Below are 27756 nucleotides of genomic sequence, written 5' to 3' on the forward strand. Positions count from 1 at the left end.
AACCTCCCACTCCGAAAACCATCCGTCGTATCTCCTCCGGCACCAAACCCCCATACTGAAATGAACCGTTACAACAGCTACCCGCCACTCCAACACTCGAAACACCAAGCCCACCTACGGTGGCTGACACCTGCAGCTCTGTCTGATCCTCGACAGGTCTCAGAGGGGTCGTGCATACACTCCCCTTCCACATTCCCGGCGCTGGTGGATTCCCCGAGATACGGCCTCAACACACATACCGTTGCTTCCACGTGGTAGGGGATGGTCTCAGACAGGGGAAGGTTAATGAGAAACAGGTGTGTTGCTAAAGGGAGACATGATCCTCGCGGTGTGAGACGCTGCATCGGCTTTCAAGGTTGACTCCCGAGTAGTCTCGGGAACGTTGAGGTACAGGGTAGTCATTTTCCTTCGTCTTGTGACTCATCGCCAAGTATGAGAAAGTTGGAAGTAGCCAGAAACCTCACGAAGTGGTGCAATCGAAGTAAAGACAGACAGCTTGATTCAAGACTTTAACTTTTCTACTAAAGAATTTTTTGGGTATCATTATTCGTTACTCTGTTGCGATCAACTTCCTCTCTTTCAGTCGACAACCTGCAACATGTCGTACGCCTTGTGACCGATGGCCTTCTTGACAATCGCCATTGGATCCATCTTGGCCTTCTTCTTGGGCTTCTCCTGCGTGACTTCGTCCCCATCCTTCGAGATCACAATTTCGTCCTCGCTGTCCTCTTCCTCTTCGGGATCCTCGAACGCGCCGTTATCCAGGAAGACCTTCAGCATGCCCTGCGAGTAGCCACTGACGAGGCATGTTCCATCCTCGGTCGAAGTGACAGGCTTCGGGGCAACTGGGTCTCCCCATTGCCCGCCATAGCCCGACCGGCCACCAGCCAGGTTCCAAAACACCAGCTCTGGCAACTCATATCCGGCATCCTCGAACTTCTTCTTGATCCGCTCGAAGGAGGTGGCCCAAGGCGTCTTGTCTGACCTTCTGTTGTACGTGTCTTCTCCAGCATCGTTGAACTGCATGTCGCTGAAGACGAAGACCCTCTTCACCATGTCCTCCTGCTTGAGACTGTTTGAGATGGCAATAGGGAGGATGAGCCTCTCAAACACGGCAACAAAGTCTGTGCTCATGCCCCATTCCGCCTGCGACATTGACAAATACTTGTCGACCAAAGGCTTGCTGAGATCCAGCTTCACCACTTCAGGGTCGCTGCTGAAGGTAATGAACGACCCTCCGAATGGAGGCTTGGTGACCTCGGCAATCAGAAGGGACAATCCAATGGCAGAGTCCATCGGGCACGTCTTGTCAGGAAAGATGGGGTGGCCCATGCTGCCAGAGACGTCACACACGGCGAGACTGTTCTCAAGGTTGCCGGAATCCTTGATGCGCTGCACCAAGGCGTTCCACTGGCCGTCGACTACCTTGGCCTCAATCGCGTTGATCTTGGCCTGAACGAGTTTTTCTGGCGACATGGTCGCCTTCCTCTCTTCCGTCAGTTCGATTGTCATGGCCTGAGTCTTTGCCTTGTACAAGAGCGTCGAGGGCAGCAGCGTGGCGCCAGAGATATTTGCCTTGCCCTCGGCAACACGATCGATGTACTTTTCAAAGCCATCAAGATCCTTCTGGATGAAGAGCTTCGAGTAGTTGCTCATTGCGATGGACGGGACACGGTCGTACTTGATGTTCTTGATCGTGTTGGCGGAGAGGTTCCGCTCGACAATATCCAGCTGCTTGCGAAGAGCAGAGGTATCCTTTCGGTACTGCTCGCGGGCGTGGCGGAGATACGTCTCACGATCATCGGTAGGCGAGAGAGCTTCATCCAGTGAATCGCGGGGATACAAGATCTCGGCAATCGAGCTGACGATGAAGGTGTGCTTGTCGTGGAAGCGGTCGTGCGAGGGAGCCCACTTGCCGCAGAGCGAGATGTTTCGCTTCGCCTTGGCGTCGTCTCCGCGAAGGGCACGCAAGTCGACTTCGAGCTGTTCTGAAAACAGACGAGCGATGGTCAAGTGCAGGGCACGATACACCGGGTTCGTGTTGAAGGCGTTGACTGCCGCCTCATGGCGCTGGTCTCGAGTCTGATGCCTGCTCTCCTTGGGGTCAACCTTCTCCTTCTTGGGAGGTTCCTCGTCTTCTGATCTGTCGGAAGACCAATATGCGGCTCCTCCACGCCCTCCGCCTCGTCCCCGCATTCCGCCTCTACCTCGCACCATTCTCCCTCGAGATCCGCCTCGTCCCCTTCCGCCTCGACCTCGTGCGCGAGAGGAGGCTCGGCGAGCGCTCTTGCCCTGACTAATGCCAGGGTTCTCGGTGTTCAGGACATCTCGAGGGTTCGATAGCACGTCGAGCTTGTTGTTGGCTGCCAGGGCAAGGATGTTGAGGAGATCCTTCCAATATCCGTGAGCGACGCCGTACTGAACGTCGAACTTGGTGGGGTCACTGTCGTCCTTTTCATCCACGATGACGATGTCGTCCTCGCCCTCCTTCTTGGCCGTCTTCTTCTCAATGACGGGGCGGCTCAGCCATCGCAAATTGGCCACAAGGGTCAATGGGTGGTTCTGAGCCAGCCAGCCGGCGCAGCGGTAGAAGGTTCGCTTGGAGCTCTTGCCAAGATGGATGGATCGGGCGTTGAAGATGATCTTGAGGGTAGCGAGCGGGTCAGCTCCCCAGGCGGCATTGAGCAGTTCCATGAGGCGAGGCCCCGAAACAACCTCCTCGAGCTCAGTGAAGAGATCGACGAGGGCGTCATTCGTGGATCGGAAAGCCAAGTCCCCATTCTCGGTGCTCATCATCCCCTCGAGGTTCCGAGCAGGCTCCTCCTGCTTCTTGTCGGCATTCAACAGGGCATCCATGAAGGGGTGGGATGGTTGGGACGCCTTGGCGACTTCCTCAACAGGTACCTCCTGCTGCTTCTCGTCAACCTGCATGTGGTCGAGTCCCCTCCGGATCTCGGCTGACGTGGAGTCGGTGACAAGAGTGAAAGTCTCCGACTCGTCAACCTCGGTCATATCCTTGTCCTCTCCGACCGCGGGAGCGTCAGCGGCGGTCTGGTCATGGCGACGGCTGAGATCCTGGCGGATGAAGGTCTCGAAGTCTGCCTGCGACTGTCTCAGGGCATCGTGAGCCGGGAAGAGGACCGGGTAGGACGACTGGAGGAACCAGGGTTGCTGGGGGCCTGTTGTTGAGTCCATGTCGGCGATGCTGGTTCAAGCCGAGGGATGATGATGGATACCGAGAGAGGATGGGAGAGTTGGAGGGGGGAAGGACGGGGGTTTTATAGGCTGTGCCTATCGACCCTGTTCGATGTAGCGGTGGGAATGACTCCCAGCCAAGTCAGCAAGGTAGCAAGGATCGCAAAGGTAGCGATGGACCTACTCTGATGCTCTGATGCACAGCGAAGGTTGTCGCCGGTGAGTCAATGGTAAGAGGGAGAGAAAAAGGCTGTTCGTGGCTACACACCTTCAACCCTGCTGAAGGTGAGGGGGTCGTCCAATAGCTCTAACTGGTGGAGATGAACTTCGGCGTCGTTGGGTAGCTCATCTAAGTTAGTGGACTGTCGTAGTGCGGCTGAGGCTGCCTGCAACGGAGCGAGTCTGCCTGGAAGCTATCCCAACCAAAGCCACGCCATAATTGCCTAAACGCGCCTTCTCCACGACCCCTCTACAACATTAGATACATGTACAAGGGCATTGGCAGTAGGTTACAGGGATTCTTCAGGGCGTTCCAGGGATTCTTAGATCTTCGTCCAGGTACCATGGGGAGGCATTGTGGCGGGGTATGGTCCTGCCGCCTGACTCACCGGGGAATAGTGCAGATCCGCACATCCACATCCTGGCCGCAGTGGGGATGGAGCTTGTTTTGTTGCTTGCCGAGACCCTGCAGAGTTGTTGCCCTACAGCAGAGGTCGGCCCGTGATCATGATCATGATGTAAAGCAAGTGCCTGTAGCAGATTCATCCTGTTTCAAAGCAGATCCTCTGAGGATACGGGCGTAGCGGCGTGTCGCCTCCTAACCGTAGACATCACGATGACTGGCAGATTGGATATACGGTTGAATCCCATTCATCCAGTCGCACAGAAGCTGTCCGAAGCTTTATTCCACCGAATCAATCGCCCCCAAAGCCGTGTAATTCGGCCAACGCCAAACGATCTCTAAAGAATCCCTCGCCGTTTCTATGACACTACATTGGATGCCAGTGACTCGGGCGATTCGAGCTTCGTTCGCCGGCGAAATTATCCCTGCTTTCCGTCTCTCCCGGCCGACGAATAAGGAATACTTCGAGAACGCCATTCTTGTATACCCCCCTCTTGATCCATCCGCGCCCTTGTCTTCTTCTTCCACTCTTGGCCCAGGATCGTCCGTGTTATTCTCGCTCGTTGGTCGTTCGTCAGGTCGGTCGGTTCGTCGAGGATAGCTCGGCGCAGGGGAGGGAAAATCGGGGAGTGAGAGTCGGAGAGAGGTGGTCGGGTTCGTGATACTCGTGATATTCGTGACACTCGTTATGTCAGCTCGTAACGGCCATCGTGGGCACTTCTACTTTCTCCTGCTCCTTGAAGCTTGGATTAGTGAGTCCAGATCCGCGTTCGCCGAGGGAAAACTTCAGAGTGCCGACGAGGGGGAACTGACCGATGGAAGGGGGGTTATTCAGAGAGAACCTTGGTCACGACTGTATGCCACAACGAGATGGGATGTCATAGGCCAAGCCATACCATGATTTTGCATCCTTGATGATGGTTGTTGGTGTGGAAACTGGTGAGCTTTCTAAAATGTGGCGAAAAAGGGTGACCCCCTGTGCTGCACCCCTCCCCCCCCCCCCCTTTCAGCATTCAACACCATCACTCGTAGAAATACCCAGAAATGCCCAAGAAATGGTCACACAAAGGGCATGTGCTGTTAAATATCATGCTGTTCATGCCTCTACTGTTCATGTACAATAATAGCCCCTGATTCTTTGTGTTCTTCTCGAATTCAGCTTAGTGTCTGCACTGAACACCCGCTGCCCCCCTCGCCGCATCCCACCTTACGCCACGAGGATCTGGCACTTCCAAGCACGCTTTCAAATTCAGCTCGGCAACCATGATTCAATCATCATCGGCATCTGTGGCCCTAGAAGGTTCTGCTCACCGGAAAAGAGATGCCTCATCCGGAGCAATCATTCCTCAGGCTGCCTTCACGCTCGTTGCCCTCGTCCCGTTTCTTCCCCACTTTGAATTCATATTTGCTAGTAACCTGAGGTATCTAAGTGGTGTTCTCTTGGTCCGGTGAACGACTTGCCAGCTGGCAGAGTGTGATTTTGCCTTAGGAGGCACAGTGGGCCGGGTGGTAGCCGTAGCTGCATGGAGGGCCACCGAAGGAGGGGACATTAAATGGGTCGGTACGAGCCGCATGGGATCTCCTTTACCAAGGGAGAATGCAAAGCAGCTACGAGCCTCGATGCTATGATCTTTACAATACAATTAAGTTGGAAGAAGATGTCTGCTTCTCTGTCTTTAGAATTGTCTCTCTGGCCCTCGGAAGTCAGGAATCCTGCCAGAGACATATCAATTTAATGTGATATTGAAGACAGAGCCAATGTAGACAATGCCCATGTCTCTCATTGATTACCTGCTAAAAACTTCGGTGTTTGTGCCTTAGCCCTAGTTCCGTCCGTAGCCTTGCCAGCTGCCAGCCCCCATCCACGTGTTTCTATTTTCCTATTGTTTTCCTGCACCCTGCTACGCGTTCTCGGAGCTGCCCTCTCCGTGAATTCACTCAGAGATCACTCTCTGTGTTTGCTCTTAGCCTTCGGTGTATAAATCCCCCTCTTTCCTCCCGCCTCTCAACCTCTTCCTTCTCCCTTCCTCCTTCCCACACCTCCTCCTCACTTCCTTCTTCTCTCTTTCCTACACCTCCACCTCGCTTTCTTCTTCTTCGTCAACACGCACACACACACCCACCTTACCTTCTCCACTGTTCCTTCTTGGCTAGTTGCATCTTTGCTCTTGCCTCTGGTTCTTAGACACCACTTCCTTAAGATCAAGCCACTCCGACATGGAGTCGATGTTCAACCCTTACAAGGGACCGTCAGCTGCTGAGTACGCTGCCACTCCCACTTTCCCTAACCATGTCTCTGACAACACTAGCGGTGCCTACTCGGGCATGTCTCTAGATGAGTTTCTTGCGTCTCTGCGCTTGGATAAGCTCCAGGACACGCTTGGCCGGCGCCAAGCAAACCTCGAATGGCTTTTCAAGGATGCCGCGACTAAGGTTACGGACCCCTACAGCGCCTCATCTGACCTAGTTGCTATGCAGCTTCGTGAGATTATGAAGGACTCCTTCAACAAACTGCATACCCACGTGCAGGACATCCGTCTTTCAAAGGTAAGAATGACCCACTGCCCTTCCAACCTAGCAACAGTGACACTAACGTTTTATGCAGGAGCATCTACGCATCTTTGCCAATAAGAAATACGACGGGGAAGAGCCTGTCGTCAAGACTCTGAAGAATTATCTTCTTCGTCTTGTGAAGGAGGCAGAAACCACAGATACTAAGTTGGTCGATGCTATATCTGAATACGAATTGCTTGACGACATGGAGGTAAGCACTTTTCACCTGTTTATCTTTACAGACCCTTAGCTAACTTCTCTCCAGTTTGTTCCGTGGGATGAAACAGACATGCCCTCAAACTCCGAGTCGTCTGAAAGCGCAACTTGCGACTAGGAGCGCAAGAAGCACGTTCGATTTGCCTTACCCGAATACCATGAGTCGATCTTCGAGGATGACGCAGAACACATCCACTGGCCCGCTGACGCTCCCCCGTTTGACGAAGCTGATGGTCGCATGGAACCCGGCACCGTCCACACTCGCCGCGTGACCATGAACAACCTCCCCAAGGGCATCTCAGCTGCCCAGGTCGCCAAGGGTGTTCGCGCTCTCGGTGGCTTGCTCGGAATCACGATGATCACCACACCAAAGATGACCGGAGATGGTAAGGATGGAGCTCTTTTGGAGTTCAAATGGGCTTCGTCTGCCGCCCACTACGTGGATTACATCAGGAAGTACCCAATGCACTACGTTGATGCCGAGGGAGTCAAGCACGGTGCAGAGGTGGAACTTGTTCCTACAAGATCTTACCCTGTTTCCGCAAGCCAGAAGCCTATTGGCTACTCGACATCGGGCGAGCTACCCAACGGTCGATGTCTCGAGTTCAAGCACTTCCCCAAGGGTGGCGTTTGGTACTTCTTCGACCGAATTGGCACCATGAATGTGCTCGAGGCTTCCTACTTGGGAACTACCGATCCCAACGAGGACGGTGTCCTTACAGTCGAGTTCGCGTCGGTCTTCCACGCCAACAAGGCTCGAGATCTTGTCAGCATGCGGAAGATCGAGTATTACACGCCTGATCGATCCGAGATTGTCCCGTCCTTCGGCGATTCGGAGTACAAGACGGATGGGCTTTGGTATGAGAACCCCAGACATGTTATTGCCCACATGGAGGTCGATCATCTTGCTTTGAAGTGGGATGTGCGCCCCTACAACATGATTTGGCCCATGGCCACTCTCCCTAATGACCAATACAAAATTACACGGAAGCCAGTTCCGAGCACCTCCGAACCGGAGACTCCCCTCTCTCTGTCACTGAAGATGGGCACTGCTTTCGAGGAAGATGACGGTGCCAAGGTCCGTTGGCATAATGGTTACCGCTATGTTGTTGTTGGTAGCACAATCCGAATCCTTCTACGCAACGGCACCTGGATCATCGCTACCCAGGAAGAGATCAAGCCCTTGATGGCCATCACCCTCCAGGATCCTGCCTGGGCCCAGTTTTGGGATGCGTACTTCGCCAACAACCAGGCGATCAACTACCGCCGGTGGGACGCATATGCGGCCATTGCCAAACACCGCCGTCAGCAGTCTGCGGATCAAGGGCTTCAGGGCTAGGAGACCCCGAGCTGCGGATGCGGCAGCTGCGACATCAAGAAGTCGCCCGTAGCTACCCCGGTGCAGGAGTACCTCTCGTACAACAACCGCGAGGTTCTCACCATCCGCCATCGTGGACTCTGAATCCGTTGGATCTTCTACGACCATCCTCTTTTGCTTTCGGCGGTTTGGATCTCAGAGATGGTCTGGCCTTGGGAGACTTGGAGCTTCTAGACTAGAAGGCATGGATAGATGGATGCGACCAGACAGATGGATCATGTGGCTAAAGTAGCCGGTTTGGTTTGGGAGCAAAGTGCAGAGATTAATGAAGATGTGGTCTAGATAATTGCATGGAGGTTGAGTGTCAGAGACAGCCATGGAGGCAGGAATGGCAACGCAGAGAGGCATAGACACACGGAGACACAGACACGGAGAGATAGACACATCAATGAAGTCACTTTGCACTTTAACTTGTAATGAATTGGGTATCTTGACTGCTCTCCCTTTATGAATGCCTTCCCACACCGACACCCGATGAAATCTCTGAAGCGCGACCGTAGACAAAGATGAAGAATCTATGACCAAATATCTCTAAGCTGATGCCCGCAACACCCCCTTCGTATCCTTCTGATGCGTCCTGGGCCAAAAAGAAGTCATCTATCCTACGCTCAGTGGTAGGCCGGAAGAATCCCAGACTCTATGGCGGCTTCGTTCCTGTTCCCGTTCCATCCCAGTGCTCCTTGTTTGCGGGCCTTCTTGGCCGGCGGTTCCTCCACCACGAACAACTCCTCCGAGCCGTCACCGTCACCATCAGTGGCCACGTGCGCATCTTCTATCGTGAGGCCCAGCAGATCCGGGTTGTCTTCGCCGCCCTCAAACGCCTCGCTGACGCTCTTGTACAGCTTCTCTGGGGCCCAAGGGAGCGTGCTCTGCTTCAGGGGCTTCTTCTTCTGCGGGGCGGGTTTTTTCTTCACCTTGTTCATAAAGTTGCGGACCAGCGCTGGGGGCAAGTTGGCTTCGGGTTCCCACGAGGGATTCTGCTCAGGCGGCCAGTCGCCCTCCCACAGGACCTGGAAGTATCGTACCAGACCGACATTCTCGACCTCGAAGAGCTCGGTGGCTTCGACGCGCTTGACTTCCCAGACTGGTTCGGCGGTAGGTTGCGGCGCTGCTGCTGAATTTTCTTCTGACGAAAGAGCTGTTTTGGAGGTCTTTTTCGTCTCCCTTTTCGGCTTCTTTGCCGAGTCCGGTGGTTTCGATTTAAGTTTAAGTTTGGTGGTAGGTGCCGCAGAGGGTGTTACTGGATTAGGTGACCGAGATTCTAAAGATGCGAAGGTTGCTACGCCGCCAAGGGGGGTGAATGATGGCATTCGCTCGATCGCTGGAGAAGACCCATTTTGTGACGGGCGGATTGCGGGGATCCAAGGAAGGGGAACTGGAGTTTCCTTCTTCTTGGCAGTTGAGCCTGGAGCGACTGGCGCGGTTTTGGGCGTGGATTGCTGAGCTGCAATCCCAGTCGAGGTAAACGGTCTAAATGGCTGATTTGGCGGCAAGTTTCGGTTGCTTTGAACACCAAAACCACTAAAGGAACGAGAATCGGGAGGTTTCTTGCTGATTGCCTTTAGTTGGGGTTTGTCCCGCAAATCCTCAAAGTCGCGTTTGTAAATGACCATGTCCACTTCATCCAGATCGCTTTCGGCAGTAACCTGCAACGACCCCAGATGTTCCCGTTCCAGTTGCCTAGATGGACTTGCCTCCTCGTCCGACAGCCCCTCGAACTCCTTTAGCCTCGTCTTGGTCGGTGTCGTTATGCTCATAGCACCCTTCTTCGGCCGTCCAGTCTTCATCGCGTGGTTTTGCGGCGCCGCAACAGCCGAAGCTTCGATCTGGGTGTGGGCAGGTGGCCTCCCGCGTCTCTTTGGCTTCGCATTCTTTTCCGTCCTTTCCTTCCTCTCCTTTTCCATCCTCGCGCGCTCCTCGTCCAGCTCCAGCTCCATCTGATATTCCCACTCCTCGAGGGCCATCGGAGACACATAGTCGAGCACCTGCATGGCCGGAACCAGCAAGCATGCTGCGCGGAGGTCAGACCAGCCCACTACGTAGGTCATGCGCTTCGGCAGCGGCAGTCCATCGGCAGCGAGTCCAGGCGAGGGAAGCATGATGCGTTCGACAATGTACGCGGTCGAGTCTCGCGCCGGGAGCAGGTCGATGCGCTGCAGCGGGGGCCCGGTCCCAGGAACATAATCTCGAGGTTTTGACGGGAGACGAACTTCGATTCGCGTCTGGCCGGGTGGTGTTCGTTTGCGCTTCAGGGGATTGAACGCCGTCGTGGCACCGGGGCGCGTAGCCATCGTGTGGTGGGTTGGCGACCTCCACGATCCGCGCTGGAGCGTCCGGTTGAGGCGCTGCGGTGACCAAGCGCCGGCGCAACGGCTCGTGGGCCTCGCATTAATTCCAAGCTCGAAACTCTACGGAAGAGCGCTTGTGACCGCAGTGGTCGTGGTTGGGTCGTCAGTCGTATTCGTAGGGAGTGTGGAATTCAGGAAAGTTGCTCTCGTCTGTAAAGCACAAAACACGTTCCTGGATGACTCAGCGTGTGCTAAACCTTCTAAAACTCGGGGTACCTATTTTAGGGCCCGTACTTTATAGCCAAAGTACCTATAAGGGTAACATTCCATTGATATGAAAAGACAAAGAAAGACTATAAAATAAAGAGAAAACACAAGAACTTCGTATTTAAGAACAATAGAACAATAGAACAAGAAAAGTTAATACCTTTGTATTCTTTATATTTAAATTTAGATTTCTTTTATAAATTCAGCCTTTATAGCTATAGGGACTTAGCGGGCGGAGCCGGGTCTTCAGCTCATCCGATGCACCAGCTGCTCACGCGCGGGCGCGCTTACCCGCGGCTAACACCCGCCAACTTTTCTCCCGCCCTCTGCTCTGCCCTCCATGAGATCACGAACTCCATTCCCAGCGACCCGAAAGCTGCGACAGTTCACGACACCACCGACCCATCTCCACTCCACCCGCTCAATGCGCACGTAGCCTCGCCGCCGCGCCCCGAACACCCGGACTACCGAACTCGCTCTCGCCCCACGATGGCTTCGTCGCTCAAGACCCTCGTCTTGCGCTACCCGTGCCCGGCCGCCGCCGTCGCCACGGGCCGCACCGCCAGCTTCCCCGGCGTCAACGTCCCAAAAGCTTCGTTCTCGACCGCCGCCCGCTCCGTGACGTGCCTCGCCCGAGTGCCCCTGCGCCAGCAATGCTTCGCCCCTGCAGTTCCTCGGACCTTTGCCCGCGCCAACTCGGCCTTCGCTGCGCAGAATAGCAGCGCACACAACGACGCTCCCCTCGATTGGAACAGCTTCTTTAAGCTCCGTGTTAAGCGCCGCCGTGTCCAGCTTCTCTTCTCCTTCACCAGCGGCATGCTTGGTGGTGGTTTTGGTGCCGTTGCCTTGTCCGCTGGCCTCGCCGAGCCAATCGTCACTCAGATTCCCCTCGACCCAATTGTCACCCTCGGTCTCATGACATTCGCATGCTCGGGCCTCGGATGGTTGATTGGACCTAGCATTGGAAACCAGGCCTTCTACCTCACCCACCGCAAGTGGAAGAAGCAAATGACCCAGAAGGAGGTCGAGTTCTTTACGCGCATCAAGAAGCACCGTGTCAACCCCACTAACTCCAGTGCCAGCAACCCTGGTAAGTGATATTGGAGTCTTCTCGGCGCCAAAGTCGCACAATTGCTAACGTTTTCCAGTCCCCGATTACTACGGCGAAAAGATCCAGAGTGTGACGGGATACCGCCGTTGGCTAAAAGATCAGAAGGCCTTCAACAAAAAGAAGTCTGCCGACTTTGTGTAAATTACCTTCCCCTCACCCTACACCCACATCTCCATGTCGGTAGCAAAATTTCCTTGGCAACAACTTCATGTGTAATGGCGCAGCTGCTGGGAAGGGACGGGCGGCCCTTGTTGCGGCCCCGGGTTCCCGCGGCATGTATGTATATCACCTCAAAAACTCTCTCATCCGACAGAAATGGCTATGTCTTATTCCTCTCCGGCCTTTTTTCGTCCCGGTGTTCATATGAAAGGCACACTTGGATCGACGGTGTCTTTCCATGCCTTCATGCCCCCTTTGATGTCCTTGATGAACCGCTCGTTGTTTCCGAATCCCAGGCCCTTGAGCTTCTGGGTGGCGATCTGCGAGTCGTTGCCAACGCGGCAGACGACGTAGATAGGAGTGGATGATGGGAGGTCCTTTGGGAGACCGTCGGGAATGGCATCGCCTCGAGTGCTCATGAACCGGCTGATGGGGACGTTGATAGAGCCCGCGATGTTGCAGAGATCAAAGTGTTCTTTTTCTCGGACGTCCAATAGTAGATGTTCATCATTGTTCAGCTTCAACTGACCATACTCCTCTGCTGTTATTCGATCATCTGGTTGAAGTAGTTGAACGGGTGCATTCACGCCGCAGAACTGGACATAGTCCATCGACGTCCTTAGCTGCTCCAGCGTGAACGTGGCCTGCTCATCACAAGCAAAGCAGCTCTTGCGCTTGCCCCTCATCCTCACGGTCCGGAACGGCGTATCCGCCATGCCACTAAACAGCAGCATCGTTGTCGGCCTAAGCTCGCCGCCTTCCAAGTCGCCACGCGCAATCAGTTTTATGGCTTCAAGCGCCTGCATGATGCCCATGGCGCCGACCACGGGTCCTACGATACCGCCCTCGCCGCACCCCACGACGCTCTCGGGCGGCGGGGGCTTGGGGAACACGCAGCGATAGCAGGGGCCCTGGCGCGGTGGGTTGTTGAGCACGATGAGCTGGCCCGAGGTCTGGAAGGCCGAGGCAGAGACGAGTGGCTTAGCTAGGAGCACGCAGATGTCGCTGATCAGGTAGCGCGAGGTGGGATGGTCGGTACAATCGAGCACCATGTCGTAGCCGGAGACGATGTCCTCGGCGTTTTGCGGGGTGAGGTGTGTAGTATGAGCGTTGTAAGTGATTGTTGGGTTAAGTCTGGTGAGTGTGAGCGACTGAAGCGGGCATGTAGATTGAGGGAAACTTACTCCTTCAAGTATGTGATGGCGCTTTCGACCTTGCTTTTCCCAACACGCGATGTCGAATGTGCAATCTGGCGATGAAGGTTCGACACTTCAACCTCATCGCCATCCACCAGCCCAACCGTCCCGACGCCAGCGCCCGCGAGATATGCTGCAGCCGGAGATCCCAAGCCTCCAGCGCCGACGAGAAGAACTCTGGCCTTTTTCAATCGTAACTGACCTAAAGCAAAGTGTTAATAACGTCTTTGTATATTGTACACACCGGGATTGGGGAACCTGACCTTGAAGGCCAAAGTTGGGAACAATCATCTGCCGACTATACCGCTCATATTCATGTGCTTCAAGCGGCCATTTCCAAGCTGCATTGTCTTGTCCTACTTTCCGTGACTCTGCGATGGCGAGCTGATCTAGCTGCTGTGACTCTGCAACGCCATCCCGCGACTTCAACACTGTCGCATCTTCCTGCGCCTCTGCGACAGCAAGCTGCGAGTACAGTGCTTCCAGGCTAGCCTTGTGCTCTGCGATCTTCCTACGCAGAGCCTCAACCTGTGGTACCTCTGCCATGATCCAGCCTTTTATTGAGAAGTCTGGATGAAAAGGGGCAGCGAGAGAGGGGTCTTGTGATACAAGATGGATGGTCACAAGTTGCGCACAAGGTTGAGCTTCGGTGTGCCCCTCCATATTCCTCGGTGTGCCCCGCCAAACCCGCCGCCCCCTCCTCGGTGAGCGGGGCTTGACCGAAAATATTTCTGGCCCGCAGCCAACACCGCCGACATTCCGAGAGCAATTCCGCTTTGTCCACACAAAGCCAAAGACTCTACCTCTGGCCTTGACTAACAGACACAATGGTAACCAACTGCCCAATTCTTCTCAGATTCCCACCCACTAACCGCCCTCTCCCAGGCTCCTCTCCCTCCCGCCTTCAAGAAGCCCTCCGCCCGTACCCTCCGCCACCAGCGCATCACGGGCCAAATCCACCCGCTCCTCCCAGCCAAGACATTCCGCCCGGGCGCCGCCGTCTCCGATGACTTCCTGTCGACCAAGCGCGACAAGCGCCTGATCAAGCACTCGTCGTTCGTATCCAAGATTTCCTCGTCGGGCATCACAAAGACGAAGCGCCGCCGTCCTAGCAAGAAGCTCGCGACCACCCTCGATGGCCTCGCCGACGCCCTACCGGAGCTCGCTGAGGGCGAGGGCCAGGCCGAACTAGCGGGAAAGATCAAGCACAAGAGTTTGCGGAGTCGCAAGGGTGCGCTGAAGCGGAAGGAGAAGGTCGTCCGGGGCGAGATGGACCGTTTCGGCGTGAGCATGGCCAAACTTGCGGCCGCGCCTGGGGCTCAGCAGACACAGCCACCTGCCGGACTGCAGCGGGGTGAGGACGACGATGAAGACGATATGGATGATGGGCAGAATAAGGCGGTTGATACTGCACCTGCCCCAGCACCAGCGGCCACTGCGAATCGGTGGGCGGCGCTGAGGGGATACATATCTGCCACCATGGAGCAGAACCCGGCGTTTGTGGGCCAGAACTAAAGCGTGCGAACAGCAAAGGAAGGGAAACTGGCCGTCGATACCACTGCGAACAAAAATAGTCCTTCGAGTACTTGCTGCGTCTGCGCTGTCATGAGCATATCCTACCATAGACTGATTACGATTGGGAGTTTAGGGAGTTCAGGAACCGAAAAACCCAACTCTGGGTGGAATGATAAAATTCTAGTCTTTACAGCATCGCCTATCTCATTCGTCTGTCTCGTCAGAACCATAGGAGTCGTCTTCCGAGCTCGAAGTCTCGGAACTATCTTCCTCATCCGCAGCCTCAGAACCATGTTTTCGTGTCAATGAGTGAGAGTTGTACTGGCATTTGACCCCCATTTCATAACAGACAACGCAGAGGCAGAAACCACCACCATTGCAAACATCGCAAGTGAAGCAAGTCGCGTTATAAGCTATGCTGAGCAAACATGCCTCGCACCAATTCGAGTTCCGGATGAATGGTGCCAAGGGTTCCAAGCTATCGGCCGGCGGTTGGTCGTCGTCTTCAATTTGGACTGCTAAAGCCTCCGCATGAAGAAGCAGTAGTTCTGATACTCGGGGGTTTCCACAGCGCTTAGCCCACCAGAAAAGAGTCCGGCCAAATCCATCCTGCAAATTGGAGTCGATATGATCAACACTAAGCAAAAGTTCCACCGCGTCCGAGTGGCCGTTTCGTACTGCAGCAAATAGAGCAGTTGAGCCATGCCAGTTGGCATGGTTTACCGGAGACACATCTCTATCAATTAGTATTTGGAGAACTCGCACATGTCCCTTCATTGAGGCAAAGATCAATGGCGTGCATCCGTTTGCGTTGGTTGAGATGGGTGTGGTGTCAGGCTGATGATCCAAATGTAGCCTAACTATATCGGAATGCCCCAGTAGGGATGCCGCATGTAGTGGAGTATTGCCACTTAGATCAATGGCCGCGATGTCTGCTCCCTTGTCAAGTAGTAGTCTGACGACTTCCAGATGTCCATTCGTAGATGCCACATGCAGTGCAGTATCACCATCTAGAGCAGTAGCCGTAATATCTGCTCCTTTGTTAAGTAGTAGCTTGACGACATCCAAGTGGCCACTCTCTGAAGCTATGTGAAGTGACGTCAATCCGTCAATATCAACAGCTTTAATATCAGCTCCATGGTCAAGAAGGAATGTAACGACATCCAGGTGACCAGCGTTTGAAGCTGAGGCAAGGGGTGTCCGCCCGTGGACATCAACCGCTGTGATATCGGCTCCACGCTCGACAAGCATCTTGACCGCGGCTTTATAGCCATTCGCAGCAACTGATGACAATGGTGTCTGACCAAGCCGAGAAGCTTTTGACTCCAGATCAACTTTTCCTGAGTTCAGTAATGCCGCTATCACAGACTCATGGCGATTCCATGCTGCATAAAACAACGGCGTGAGGCCCACTGAGCACCGAGATTCAACGTCAATCTCTTCTGCATGCAGCAGCAGCTTGACCACAGCTTCATGGCCACTTTCAACAGCCCACGATAGTGGTGTTTGTCCGTATTTGTGGTCCTTGGAGTTGACGTCAACTCTTCCTGTCTTGAGGAGCATCGCTACCACAGCTGCGTGGCCATTGCCAGCAGCCCGCCATAGCGGTGTTCGGCCATTCTGAGTATCCCTGGAGTCAACATCGACCCGTCCTGTGTCAAGTAGCATCGCTACAACAGCTTCATGACCATTTTCAGCAGCCCATGAGAGCGGTGTTCGGCCATTGATAGTATCCCTGGAGTCAACATCAACCTTTCCTGTAGCAAGGAGCATCGCTACCACAGCTTCATGGCCATTCATGGCAGCATTGAGTAATGAGGTTCCGCCACTTCTGTCTCTTCGGTCAATGAAAACCTTTTGGGTGTCCAACAGCATCTTCACCACAGCCTCATGGCCTTTTATAGCAGCATAGAAAAGCGGTGTTCTCATGTAGTCATCTTCCATGTCCGGCCCTTCAATCTGATGGAGAAGTGTTTCCACTGCTTTCTGAATGCCAAAATATGCGGACATGTGTAATCCTGTCCACATTCCTGGGAAATTTCCGCTGTAACCGCTTCCCCATGACACCCATTCTTGTTCGATCGTGAGCCATTGGCTTGCTGCCAGTACATGTCGCTCTTTTTTGAGAAATTCTGGCATTAGGTCTAATAGCCGCCCGCAGAGTCGAGCATGGTCGCCCCAAAATTTTGCTGCATAATCGTAAAGTCGATTGGTGTCAAGGCGTTGTTGGAACTCTTCATCTGTGACGGACGGTCCGCTTCCAAACGCATCAAATGAGACATATGTGAGGCAAGCAGTGGTGATATCTGACTCTGCCTCCGGGAACCATTTCGCTCGCGTTTGCCTAAAGTACTCTTGCGTGGTATAGTGGACTAGTCGGATAATATTGCTTTCGTTTTCGATGGTGACCAGCCCGGCACATGCAGACACCATATCCCCGACTTCAGGCTGATTCTCAGGATCGAGATTCGGGGTTCCCACTTCTATCGCCAAGGCCTCGCGGAGCTCAGCCACCGTCAGCTGTCTTTGTGCGTGTGTAATCCATAGTAAAACCCTCCGGGCTAAATTCTTATAGCCTACATTCTGACTCTCTATGCGCCGCATAGTATCCTCGTACGCACTCTCATACGAACTGGAGGTGCTAGAGATATCGCGCAAGAAATCCCGGATTTCTTTCGTAGACATCTTTCCTTCTAACGAATTGAGAAGAAGTTGGGCAAGTAGGAACCTATTGTAGTTAGTAATGGTCCATCAGTATGAATATGCTCACATACATTCCGTCAACTGTGTTGAGAATTCCTTCCTTAACCTCCTTGCAAAGAGTAGAACCCTTTCTAGAGAGGCGAGGTCGTCGTTCAAGAAAGCGATTGATGTATACATGCAAGTCCTCTTTCTTTGCACGTATCTGTACGCTTGTAGCCCTCCCAAACCTATTGGTAATGGCCGGGACAAATCTAGAAGTTGCAAAGATGCTTGCTCCAGAGTTCTGCTGGAGTTTGAAGATTTCTGAAATAAAACTCTCCCGGCAGCCATCAGCTTCCTGGCATTCATCCAAAGCATCGAGAATAATGAAGACCTTCGAAAACATTGCCACTACCGAATTAATTGCCCGCAGGTATTCATTCAACTGTGGTTTTGTCCGCTGCTTTTGGTGTCGTTCAAAGAGGTCTTTCACCACCACCGGCATTGACGTTTGGCCCTCTGCAAGTTGCTTCAATAGGCTCTCAACCAAGTTGGTTAATGTCTGCTCGACTTGTCGTTGGGCATTGAAGTATATGTATGCAATCCCGGTCTCCGAGTCATTGTGAAATCGTTCAATCAGGTCGTCAATCACGACAGATGTAAGGATTGTCTTTCCTGCTCCAGGAATACCCGGGCAGAACAGAACTGTCTCTTCTCTGCTGAGCCAGGACTGGTATTCGGCAGAGTCCAACAGCCATTGGCCAGTTCCTGGTTCTCGCCTGCCAAGGATGTCACTTTGATTGGATCCATAGTCAACAATGGTGAGCCAATTCAAAATCTTCAGGTCCTCTTTCTTGTTCAAGTGGGATTTCAATACTTCCACCTTGGCGCTGGTACTTGTGATTGTTTCATGGACTGATACTTGATTAGACACTATCGTATTCATTTGCTTAAGCTGACTGACCACTCAAAAGCAGCTCGCTGACTGTCTTCTCGTTCTCGATCTTATTCGGAGTAATTCGAGTAAGAAGGTCTTTGGCATATGCAGCCCCTGTCATTGCCGCGTATCCTTGCCACTCCTTGTTCTTATGCGAGTCGGAATAGTCGCAAATGCCTCGAATCACCAAACAGGGGAAATGATTCATCAATCCAGCGGCTTCCATCTCGAAACACAGTACGTTCTTTGCTTCAGCAAGCTTGTCCCGAATCACAGCATCCTTCATCAGTTGGTTGGCCGAAGCGATTGTGCCGTAGTGAATGGCAGGATTGTCATCTTCGTCGGTCCGATCTGGTCGTGATACCAAACTCGACGCATCAGTGGGACAGTCAGACGCACAGCTTGCGTCCTCGTGGGGAGGGTGAACAACGTTGCTCTGGTAAAGCTTGTCGCTGCTCTGATCTGGTCGCATGTATTTCTTCCGCAGCCGTTTCTTTTTATCGAGAATGTTGTTTATGGCCTCTTCAAACTCATGACCTTCAGCCTCATACTGGGCCTTGAGCCCACTTACTGCCGTTCGAAGTATGGTCGGTGGCTGGTTCAAGAAGCCAGTTGTCTGGAAAGCTTGGTCCTGTATCGATTTGCCGAAGTCGTATTGAAACACACTGGGATTTCCGGCATGGGAGGCGCTGACCACGACATCGCCCAAACGAATATCGTGTTTTCGACTCGGTGCGCCGCCGCCAATACCGACCATCAATCCAATCCTCACATTGGGAAAGCTATGCAACATGTCTCTGGCAACCCCAGCAGCCGATGATAGGCCATACTCTCCATCTGGTAAGACGGCGATGACGACCTTATGCCTCCCAACTCGGCCCAGCGTGTAGTCGTTGTTGTCATTCGGGGACACATACTCAGGTCCGTCGTGCTTTTCGTCGAGAAATGCCTCTGCGGCAACGCGCTCGGTGCTGATGGCACAGATCCATCCAACGGTATAGTCTTTGGGGTTCGACATCACCAAAGAGTCGGAGCCGTAGAGAGCAGACAATCCGTCACCAACGGGATTGCCAGGCTAACAAGGTAAATACAGTTGTATGGTAAGGATTTTAGAGAGAGCAAGATGCCTGATCTTCTTTGCCGTCAGCTTCGTGCGGCTGAGTTGAACAGCTGCAGGTGACCATGCAACAGCCGAGACATAATTCAACCAACCCCATCAGTTCTATGCGTCTCATACCCTGGACATTAATCCAATTGCAGCTCCGCTCAGATCAGCCTTGGCGCGACCACCCTGTCGCCATGCACCACTCCGCCTGATTTCCCTTGTGCCTCTGCTCAAGGAAGTAGTTTTCCCAGATACTTTTCACACATTCAACAAGACTCTGCCTGATTTCCTTTGGAGAACAACAGCCAAGAAACTGTTTTTTACCTCTGCTCAAGGATGCGGTTTTCGCAGATTCTCTTCACACATTCAACAAGCTCTGGGATGACGAGTCCAATGGCGGCGACGAGGGAGTAAAGAAAACATCCATAGATAGTCGGGAATGTCATTAATGGTCGACATGATTCGATCAGAGGAGACGTACGCTTAGGCGAACGACGCTCTTTTCGCACATAGACTGAACATGAGAGTTGAGCAGCCCCGGAAACTGAAGAGCAATGGCTGAATAAAATCATGAATGCATATCTTCTGTCTCATCCGCCTGTCTTTTGAATCATTCCATCCCTTCCGACTAGCCTTTTCCCTCGTTCTCTCAACGCCGAGTAGTAGCATCTCCACCCTAGTCTTTGCTTCCCATTGTCGCATCATCCGTTTCCGAGTCTCAGGAAACAGACGGGTATTTACACAACCACGTTGCCGCTGGTGCCTTGGCGGTTGGATTCCAGTGTACAAAGCACGCTCTTATCCCTGACGTGATTTCCATCGAACGCCCAAGCGGGAACATCCGCTATCAAAAAACCAAAACGCAAAGAAACCCAAAAACAAAACCTCAAGTTGATCGTTGCGCATCCCTCATAATCATCGTTACATCTCAAACCCGCCTCAGCTCGTGCCAAGAGCCGACGGAACATTTGCGGCTATCGCCAGGTTGGACCTCGGCTGCCGTTTGCTCCGAATCTTCATTACAGTGTATGTGTTGGGCCTGGGGCGAGGACGGAGTCGATACTGGCTGTCGGGCCATCTACTCCAAGGATAAGTCAACGAATCCGAGTTGGTCGGACTTGTTGAACCCTCGCCGGCAGAACCGCTAGGGCTGTGATTCCCAAGTACATTCACATTGGTCTTGATCGAGCGCTTCCTGGCCCTAGCGTCTCGTTGGCTGAGCTCTCCCCTCTCAAGTTTCTGCATCTCCTTTTCTAAGAGAGCCTCGAAATTTTTGTAAGAGCCGTAGCAGTACGATCTCTACTCGATTCGCGGGGGCGTCTTGTTGTGGGTAAATGGGCTGGCGCTCCTCCTATCTTCACCATTAGACACTGCGGGCATGGACTGGGAAGGGAATCACTCACGATCGCCGACGCTCACCCTCCTTGCGGAGGTTCTCGATGATGCGCATCATTTCATCACGGCCACCGGTGCTATCGACTATCTTGCCTCCCATACTCATGGAGACCTTTTCCCGGGCATTAGCGCAGAGCAGGCGTTTCACGAGCAGGTGTCGCATTAGCAGGCAGACGAAGACGCCGCAGTCACTGCCGTTGTGTTGCTGAGGGCTATCCTCGAGGTTGATAAATCGCAAAGGCCGACGTAGCACTGTGGCCAATTTCCTAGTGGCGTGGTTGGCCTCGGAGTAGTTGGAACCGCCTAGGGAGTCGTAGTGGAAAGCGACACCGTCGAGAACGGACACGAGGAGGAGGGACCAATGGCTGCCACCCTCGGCGACGCTCACGTTACGATTGTCGTTGATGGGGAGGAAAATGTGAGTGACCTTGGCGAAGTCGGGCAGAGCGGAGCGGACTTGGGTCATGTCGGGCTCCTTCATGAGGAGGAATGTCATGCTCGGTCGGAGGAGGACGATGCGGGCCTGGGGGTACTTGGGGAGGGTCTCGCGCTCTAGGTATTCTTCCCAGAAGGCAATGTTGTTGTCGGTGAGCCAGTCGTTGTCGAGGGCCTTGATATCCTCGATTGTGAGGAGAACATCGTAATAGCTGAGGTACGGCTTCTCGGGGGCGGCGAGCTGGACAGAGGAGGTGTTAGTAGGTCAGTCGTGGCGATGGTGAGGGAGTCGCTTTCAGAGGGTTTGGACGATCCCTAGACGCTGGGTTGCACGTACCGAATTGCCAAATTTACGGGCCATCCTCTGTCGAAATGACATTTTGAAGTCGCTGCTCTCTCGGCCAGCAATCAAGTCCGAGGAATCCGAGTTCGCGGTCAGGCTGGTCGAGGTTGACGAGGTCGAGCTCGAGTCGGCGGAGCTGGCGCTGTAATGGCGGGTTCTTGATCGTCGTCGAAAGGTGAGCAGGCCGTGCAGGCGACTACCGAACAGAACAAAAAAAAAATCAGATCTCAGCAACGGAAAAAGCGGGTCGATGCTATTTGGAGTGGATGGGACTTCTAAGCGCGAAACCACAACGAGGAGAGCGTGGGACGGGATCAAAGGCACAAAGAGGAGGAGCGAAGGAAGAAGAGGGAGAAAGAACGGTGAGGCCGGCGCGGGAAGAGACGGGGGCGGCCCGGGCAGAGAAGGAGAAGGAGTTGGTAGGATGGTCAGAGAGTCAGAGAGTCAGATGCAGAGGTGAAGATGACTGGAGATGGTTGCAGGCAACAATGCTGGGGGATGATGGTGTTTTTCCCGGCGCCAGGTGCTGGCAAGCGCTGGCGAGTGCCTGCAGAGGGCTGACGGGGGGCCTGCTAGGTGGTAGGTACGTAAGGGAAAACAGCGTCCGAGCGAGCCAAAAAGGGACGAATGGACCCCTCCGAAACCGAAACAACACAACAGGAAACGGGAGTCTAGGGCCAGGGAGTCAAGGGCCAGGGACGGAGACTGGCGGCAGCCGACTTGGCTTCTGACTTGAGTTCTGACCTGACTCAAAAGGTCACGCCGCAACCCTCAACGCCCCAGCCCGAATCTCTCGCCCTCCCCTACTCCAGTAATACGTCCCCCGCCCGCGTATGCAGATGCGTCCGCTGAGGCTCAGCTCGCCATAGAAGGGGGCTGTGAACGTCGCAGCGGCAGACAAGTTGCCTGCAGTCATGGTCCCCAGGGCAGAGGCCTCAGTGTAAGCCGCCCCCCCACCCCCTGCAAGCCCTGTAACGGCACGCACGGCGCGTGCCCTCTCCACCTCCCCCCCAGACGAAGGTTCCGGGCGCTGCTGCGCTGTGCCTCGGATCGTGACGCTGGGTCCGCGGGGCCGATGCACTGATGCACCCACTTTCGGCGCTGCGATAGTGGACCGCCAGTGCTCCAGTGTTTTGTCCTCGCCACGGCCATGCGAAATCCGCGGGGGCTCGCGGCGAATCCAAGGCCGCCATGGGAACCGAAGAGGTAAGAGAGGGTACGTACGTCCGCTGAGGCTGGGGGGCAGTGGGTTCCGGGGGAAAGCAGGGAACAGCAGAGGGAAGAAAGCGATAGTGAAGGGGAAGATGCGAACAGACACGCATACGCGTAGAGTACCGCCGCCAACCAACAAAGAGAATTCCCCAAGAGAGGGGGGCTCAGCGCTCACCTCGGCGACGGAAAACGCCCCGCCTGGTCGTGCATCATCGTACCACGGATATGTCAAGGCGTCAAGATGCTTTCCCAATTCCAACGAGCTTTCCAGTGCACTTTTCTAAAGGGTCAGGGTCCGGGTTCAGGGTCCGGGCATCAAGAGAGAATACACACCTGGAAGTTCTGGCTCTCGAGATGATCAATTAGACCCTCTGTTTGCCGATGGTTGCTGTGTTGTCATGCATCGATCATGCATGAGAGATTGGGGAATGAACAAAGTGCAGATGGATGAGAGGATGAGAGGGGGAAACAAAGATTGAGCAGAACAAGTCCTTGATCATCACGTCTTTCATTTTCTACCTTTAACTTATTTTCCATTCTTCCGTCCTCCATCCGCTCGGCAATGATATGCCTAGGTAGCTAGCTGGGCTTTTCTCGACGGTACTTGTTTGGACATGGCGATGACGACCCAAGTAGCTTCCCAGCGCCACAGGAATGAATACGTCACCAGGTAGCATCGTCATCGCCTACCAGCTAGCATCAGCTTTCAGTCACTCGCCGATTCAGCGCCCGCCACTCCAATGAGTCCACACCTCAAACATTCCCTATCAGAATCCCGGCTTCTCCCTCCCTCTCGGCTTGTGCCCCATCCATCCATCCATCTCCCCGCGCCCTAGTCCAGCCCTGTCCCAAACAGTGAATCCTTGTGCTGCCCGCAGCCGGACGGTGCTTTTCTCGCCCCTCACAGACCCTTCGGTACAGGATCGTCATCAGCCTTCTCAAACTTTGCCAAACCGCGGCCCGCATCCGCCCATAGATCAACATCACCAGACCATCACTTCGCAACGACCTCTCGTCAGATCCACTACTTCTTCTGCCAAGATCTGCCTGGTTCGCATACTCTAAGTTAAGTAGGCCCACAAGCTCACTACCGAATCCGGAAACAGGCAAACTCCGAATCCCTGCAGCAATGTACTCAACTCCAGTACGGCTGTTCCCAGGAACTACATTTTAGTTGAAACGTTTCCCTGAACGCCCTAGCAAATCACCCCATCACATCTTCCCAGCGCTCGTATCCGCTCACATAATGATATTATTCCGCCTTCCGTCGCGGGCTACAGTGGAGGTCGCTCACTGACTATCGCCCTCCGCCAACTTCCCATCCAGTAATCGGCTGTGCAGCGCGCGGAGACTCGTGGTCGCTCGTCTGTACAGCAGTTGCCGAGATGCTGTGTTTTCCTCCAGTCGACCCATCAAGTCCTCTCGCTTCTTCCCATTTGTTTCAACCCCATGCCTGGCCTGATGTAGCTTTTCAAGGAAAGAGAGGCCGTCCTTCTTCCACGTATCTGTCAGCACACGCTTCTCTTGATTGTATTTGCGCTCGATTTTTTCCACGCATTCAAGGCCACTTTTATGATATGTCTTAGTCCCGCGGTAGATCGTTTCTTCTTTTGTCTTGAGATGGTTCAACATTGTCTGGCGTTTCACTGTCAGTGGGTTGTTACAGAGGCAGGCCCATGCGCACTTACATCCACAATCCCATGTAACTCTTTCGCAACCTCCCCAGAGTGACCCTTAAACGGGTCCTGCAAACCTTTTTCTTTGCCTTCGTATTCTTCTCTTAGGCCCCTAGACCGACCTTGTGTTGCACTCGATGCATCCTCTGGCTGCTGAAGCGTGGCTAGGATTTGGTCATGCACATCCAGGGTTGTCCTCGCAAACTTTGACGGAAACGCCACAGGTAGGGTGATTCGCTCATCCTTATTCCTCGGTTTGGTTGGCAGCACAGCAGAAATTCTCCCATTGCTGGTTTCTCTTGGGACAAATCTCGATGGCTTGTCACTTTCCAACTTGCTCGCATCATGAACGGGTGATGGCGAGGCAACGAGACGCTTGGCCTTGCAAAGCTCAACGTCTCCGTCATGACCATCGCGAGACTTCTAGTCACTTGGATGTTCTTGTCTGCCTCGATCTAGGGGGGTTGAGTCGACAGTAAATGGGGCTGGATCAGACGCAAGAGGGACCGGGCTTCCCACTTCACTGACGCTGAAACTTCGGGAAGTCCCTGTCTTCCGGAGAGGCCGGGATGGACCAACCTCGGACCGTTCCACGGCTCTAGTCTTTTCCAAGGCCTTATGTTGTAGCTGCGGAGATCGAAGAACCCGTTTCGTTACTCTGTTGGGGTCTCGAGATGCCAGAACGGTTGCCTTTCCAGTCTCTTTCGTGTCGCCCCCGCCCTTCTGCATGCTTCGCGTTGTTCGCTTGTTCATTTTGAGTGCCTGGTTTGACCTCACAGGCTCTGCGGGTCCTTTGTCTTGATCTCGGGTATCTGGAATGCCAGTGTTAGGGGTTGACACGGCAGCACTGATTTGGGCTAGTCGGCTCTTCTTGGGATCCGGTGGTAGCGTGTGGGGGATTTTCGGCTTCGTGGATGCAGAACCAGAATTTTCTTTAGCTGTCGGTTTTGATTTCTCTGTCCTTGTCTTTTGTGGTGGCACTGGTCGCCATGATGGTGCAACATCCGCCTCTGAGAAGTCAGAACTATCGTCGTCACTGGATATCACAATGTGATCAGGAGCAGCGTAAATGATATCCGTCTCCAGAGTGCCTTGGGTCACATGCATGACCTCCTGGCTTTCGTAATTTTCTTCCATCTCGCGTTTTGTTGTCTCCTTCAACTTTGCGGCACGGGCACGGGTGATAGTGGCGATAGCGCTCGAACTGATCGTAGCTGGCTCCTCCTGTTTTTCTTTTCGAGGGGGTGCCTTGCGTTTCTTTTTCGTAGGTTCTGGCTTCGGCGCAGCCTTTGGTGCTGGTCGTTTCTTTGTGTTGGTAGCAGGGGAAATCGATGTTTGTGTTGGATTCTTCAGCGCACTCACAACAGCCGGCTTGGGTGCAGTGGTCTTCTTCTTGCGGGGGACCTCTTTGATCTCTTTCGTGGTTTCGTCGAACTGGATCGGAGTTTTTGCGCGTTGCTTGCGTTTCTTTCCTCGGTTGCTTTCCTGGGCAGCTGTCGGAGAGGCTTGATGCATCTCGGGCAAATCGCCTCCAGCTCGGTCCGTTGTCTGTGGCAGATCAAAGTGGTCTTGGAGCGGCTTGGTCTTGCCAGGACACGGGGTTGGTTCTTCATCATCCGAAACAAGATCATCAATAAGCAATTCCTTCATCGACTTCTGCTTTCTTTTCAATCGATTTTTTCCCGATCGCTCGTCCGTCTGAAGTGTGTGTGGGGGCGTCGGATCGCGGAAGCGATGTTGGGAGTGTCTGAGAGTCTCTTCAGGACGAATCGAGGACGCGTTTAGTATCTGGGACCGTGATCCAGGAGGAGTAGCGTCGTACATCTCATCCATTGGGAGGTGTGTAGGGGGACTTGTTGGGGGATCCGGGTGTGCCGTTTTCGGTTTTTGAGTCCCAGGGTGAGGTCCCAACGAACCAACCTGGGGAGAGGAGTCATTGAACTCCCAGTTTTCTGTCATTCTGCCTGGTGGAAGAAGAGGTGAACTGCGGCGCATGGTTGAGGCAGTCTCCGAAAAGTCAATGCGGCTTCCTGGCTCCCTTTGTGACTGAGACTGGGCGTCGAGTGTTGGATCACGAGGTAGCGGCATGGTATCGGGAAGCCTTTCGAGCCCAGATCTGGGACTGGAAAATGGGTTCATGGAGTCCTTTTCATCAAATTCCCAAAGGGATTGCGAGGCATCTCCCGTACGGAGAGGTGAGCTGCGTTTTCGGGTGGACCCTGCCTCAGACCATGTGAAATCTGGAACCTGAGACTCCATCTTTACATTTCTGGAGTAGTCCAACTGAATCAAGTCGATATCATCAACTCCATCCTCGAATTCCTCCGGGGACAAATTGGGCTGGACTGGACTCGCGTTGGCATCTGTACCAGATGAAGGCCTTGGATTGGCGCTCTCCCTAGCAGGTTCATCAATGGCCAGCTCCTTTGCTTTAGAAGAACGAAGGTGGCGGCTGGTTGGCGTAGTGTCGAGTTCTCCAAACTGCGTGGGCTGTCTTTTCGGCTTTTGTCCTTTGACAGACTTGCCACGGCCTTTTGGGGGCATCTCGAGATTTCACCTGCCTCCTTGAGGTGGCGGGTTAGTGCAAGTCGTTGTCGCAAGCGATCGTTTCTACCTACAGAGACGGGATGGGCGTCTAGAAGGTGTGTTTGGAGATGGGACTGGAGTCGGCGAATCGAACAGCCGTTTCAGCGGTGGTGTTGAACAGATCAAGTGGACGGATCCTCGGAATGCGCCACAGTGAACGAGACCGAGAGAATCAAGAGATGGAATTTGATTTCGCAGATGTGCGAAGGTGATGGATTTTGTGCGGCATCTGCCCAGGTCCAAGTCATGAGAATTTGGCAAGTGCGGTGGGAGCAGTCGCATGTTGACGCGGAAGGCGCACCCTGAGTGGCCAACAGCCCGACCTGTCCGCCAGCTGGCAGTCAATCATGTCGACAGCTGCAAGATGCCTCCTCACCCGGCACATGACCAATCCCATCCCCAGACTGCCGAACGTAAATAAACACGCGGCACTTACGTGGACGGCTCATCGAACAGAATTTCCTCGGGGATTTTCTCAACTCCAGTCATTCCTTCACGTCTGAAGCCATGATGGCCTATTTGGAAACAGAGCCGACGAGCAAAGCACGTAGCATTGCATAGACATAAAAATAGTCGGGTCGGACCTAGCAATATCCAATGCCGGTCGCTGCACTCCGCCCGACTTGAAACGCGAGCCTGATGTGTTGTAGTAGAGGTAGCTAGGTACTCGAGATTTAAGGTAGTTGTGACAAATTGTAAGCCGAGATGTCCCTGCCAGGATCACTGCCAGACTCACTGCCAGACTGATCTACGGAACATCGGGCAGTGTGAATGCACCGGTTTACTACATATAATCCGCGTGCCAAGACGGGTAGTGAACATGGATCTATAGTTCTTACAATCCAGATCTATGTTCAGCGCGACAACAGGTCATCATCTGGCATC

At 53.8% G+C, this 27756-nt stretch overlaps 11 protein-coding genes across 11 annotated transcripts; 3 read left to right on the top strand and 8 right to left on the bottom strand.

Annotated features, from left to right (window-relative positions):
* Nucleotides 1-579: 579 nt before the first annotated feature.
* BGZ61DRAFT_341508 (uncharacterized protein) lies at nucleotides 580-3195 on the bottom strand (the record flags this gene model as incomplete). Its single annotated transcript, XM_046239410.1, has 3 exons — nucleotides 580-2082; nucleotides 2215-2880; nucleotides 2926-3195. The coding sequence occupies 3 exons, from the start codon at nucleotides 3193-3195 to the stop codon at nucleotides 580-582; spliced, it is 2439 nt and encodes an 812-aa protein (XP_046111177.1).
* A 2839-nt stretch (nucleotides 3196-6034) lies between these two features.
* BGZ61DRAFT_527343 (uncharacterized protein) lies at nucleotides 6035-7925 on the top strand (the record flags this gene model as incomplete). The annotated part of the gene is made up of 4 exons (XM_046253095.1): nucleotides 6035-6078; nucleotides 6127-6364; nucleotides 6423-6581; nucleotides 6705-7925. The coding sequence occupies 4 exons, from the start codon at nucleotides 6035-6037 to the stop codon at nucleotides 7923-7925; spliced, it is 1662 nt and encodes a 553-aa protein (XP_046111178.1).
* A 441-nt stretch (nucleotides 7926-8366) lies between these two features.
* On the bottom strand, nucleotides 8367-10648 carry BGZ61DRAFT_584121 (uncharacterized protein). The gene is made up of 2 exons (XM_046256351.1): nucleotides 10547-10648; nucleotides 8367-10484 (listed from the first exon to the last, which is right to left on the bottom strand). Exon 2 carries the CDS (start codon nucleotides 10253-10255, stop codon nucleotides 8573-8575), a length of 1683 nt encoding a protein of 560 aa, XP_046111179.1. The 5' UTR covers nucleotides 10256-10484; nucleotides 10547-10648; the 3' UTR covers nucleotides 8367-8572.
* A 360-nt stretch (nucleotides 10649-11008) lies between these two features.
* BGZ61DRAFT_527345 (mitochondrial import protein Pam17-domain-containing protein) lies at nucleotides 11009-11771 on the top strand (the record flags this gene model as incomplete). Its single annotated transcript, XM_046253096.1, has 2 exons — nucleotides 11009-11609; nucleotides 11668-11771. 2 exons carry the CDS (start codon nucleotides 11009-11011, stop codon nucleotides 11769-11771), a joined length of 705 nt encoding a protein of 234 aa, XP_046111180.1.
* A 218-nt stretch (nucleotides 11772-11989) lies between these two features.
* BGZ61DRAFT_341206 (putative molybdenum cofactor) lies at nucleotides 11990-13531 on the bottom strand (the record flags this gene model as incomplete). The annotated part of the gene is made up of 3 exons (XM_046239383.1): nucleotides 11990-12923; nucleotides 12974-13182; nucleotides 13244-13531. 3 exons carry the CDS (start codon nucleotides 13529-13531, stop codon nucleotides 11990-11992), a joined length of 1431 nt encoding a protein of 476 aa, XP_046111181.1.
* Nucleotides 13532-13597: 66 nt separating this feature from the next.
* On the top strand, nucleotides 13598-14500 carry BGZ61DRAFT_527347 (ribosome biogenesis protein SLX9-domain-containing protein; the record flags this gene model as incomplete). Its single annotated transcript, XM_046253097.1, has 2 exons — nucleotides 13598-13636; nucleotides 13871-14500. 2 exons carry the CDS (start codon nucleotides 13598-13600, stop codon nucleotides 14498-14500), a joined length of 669 nt encoding a protein of 222 aa, XP_046111182.1.
* Nucleotides 14501-15394: 894 nt separating this feature from the next.
* Nucleotides 15395-15706, bottom strand: BGZ61DRAFT_311893 (ankyrin repeat protein; the record flags this gene model as incomplete). The annotated part of the gene is made up of 1 exon (XM_046238821.1): nucleotides 15395-15706. A coding segment is annotated over one exon (312 nt), but the record flags the coding sequence as incomplete, so codon positions are not given.
* Nucleotides 15707-16102: 396 nt separating this feature from the next.
* BGZ61DRAFT_341569 (ankyrin repeat protein) lies at nucleotides 16103-18128 on the bottom strand (the record flags this gene model as incomplete). Its single annotated transcript, XM_046239419.1, has 3 exons — nucleotides 16103-16252; nucleotides 16355-17228; nucleotides 17275-18128. Coding segments are annotated over 3 exons (1878 nt in total), but the record flags the coding sequence as incomplete, so codon positions are not given.
* Nucleotides 18089-19274, bottom strand: BGZ61DRAFT_441929 (nucleoside phosphorylase domain-containing protein). The gene has a single exon (XM_046244655.1). It carries the CDS (start codon nucleotides 19135-19137, stop codon nucleotides 18133-18135), a length of 1005 nt encoding a protein of 334 aa, XP_046111185.1. The 5' UTR covers nucleotides 19138-19274; the 3' UTR covers nucleotides 18089-18132.
* A 1249-nt stretch (nucleotides 19275-20523) lies between these two features.
* On the bottom strand, nucleotides 20524-21433 carry BGZ61DRAFT_339337 (uncharacterized protein; the record flags this gene model as incomplete). The annotated part of the gene is made up of 3 exons (XM_046239219.1): nucleotides 20524-20569; nucleotides 20628-21295; nucleotides 21392-21433. The coding sequence occupies 3 exons, from the start codon at nucleotides 21431-21433 to the stop codon at nucleotides 20524-20526; spliced, it is 756 nt and encodes a 251-aa protein (XP_046111186.1).
* A 3068-nt stretch (nucleotides 21434-24501) lies between these two features.
* On the bottom strand, nucleotides 24502-27122 carry BGZ61DRAFT_94401 (uncharacterized protein). Its single transcript, XM_046257246.1, has 2 exons — nucleotides 26904-27122; nucleotides 24502-26849 (listed from the first exon to the last, which is right to left on the bottom strand). Exon 2 carries the CDS (start codon nucleotides 26827-26829, stop codon nucleotides 24709-24711), a length of 2121 nt encoding a protein of 706 aa, XP_046111187.1. The 5' UTR covers nucleotides 26830-26849; nucleotides 26904-27122; the 3' UTR covers nucleotides 24502-24708.
* Between the last annotated feature and the right edge of the window lie 634 nt (nucleotides 27123-27756).

This window comes from Ilyonectria robusta (assembly GCF_021365365.1).
Source record: "Ilyonectria robusta strain PMI_751 chromosome Unknown BGZ61scaffold_2, whole genome shotgun sequence".
Taxonomy (NCBI): Eukaryota; Fungi; Ascomycota; class Sordariomycetes; order Hypocreales; family Nectriaceae; genus Ilyonectria; species Ilyonectria robusta.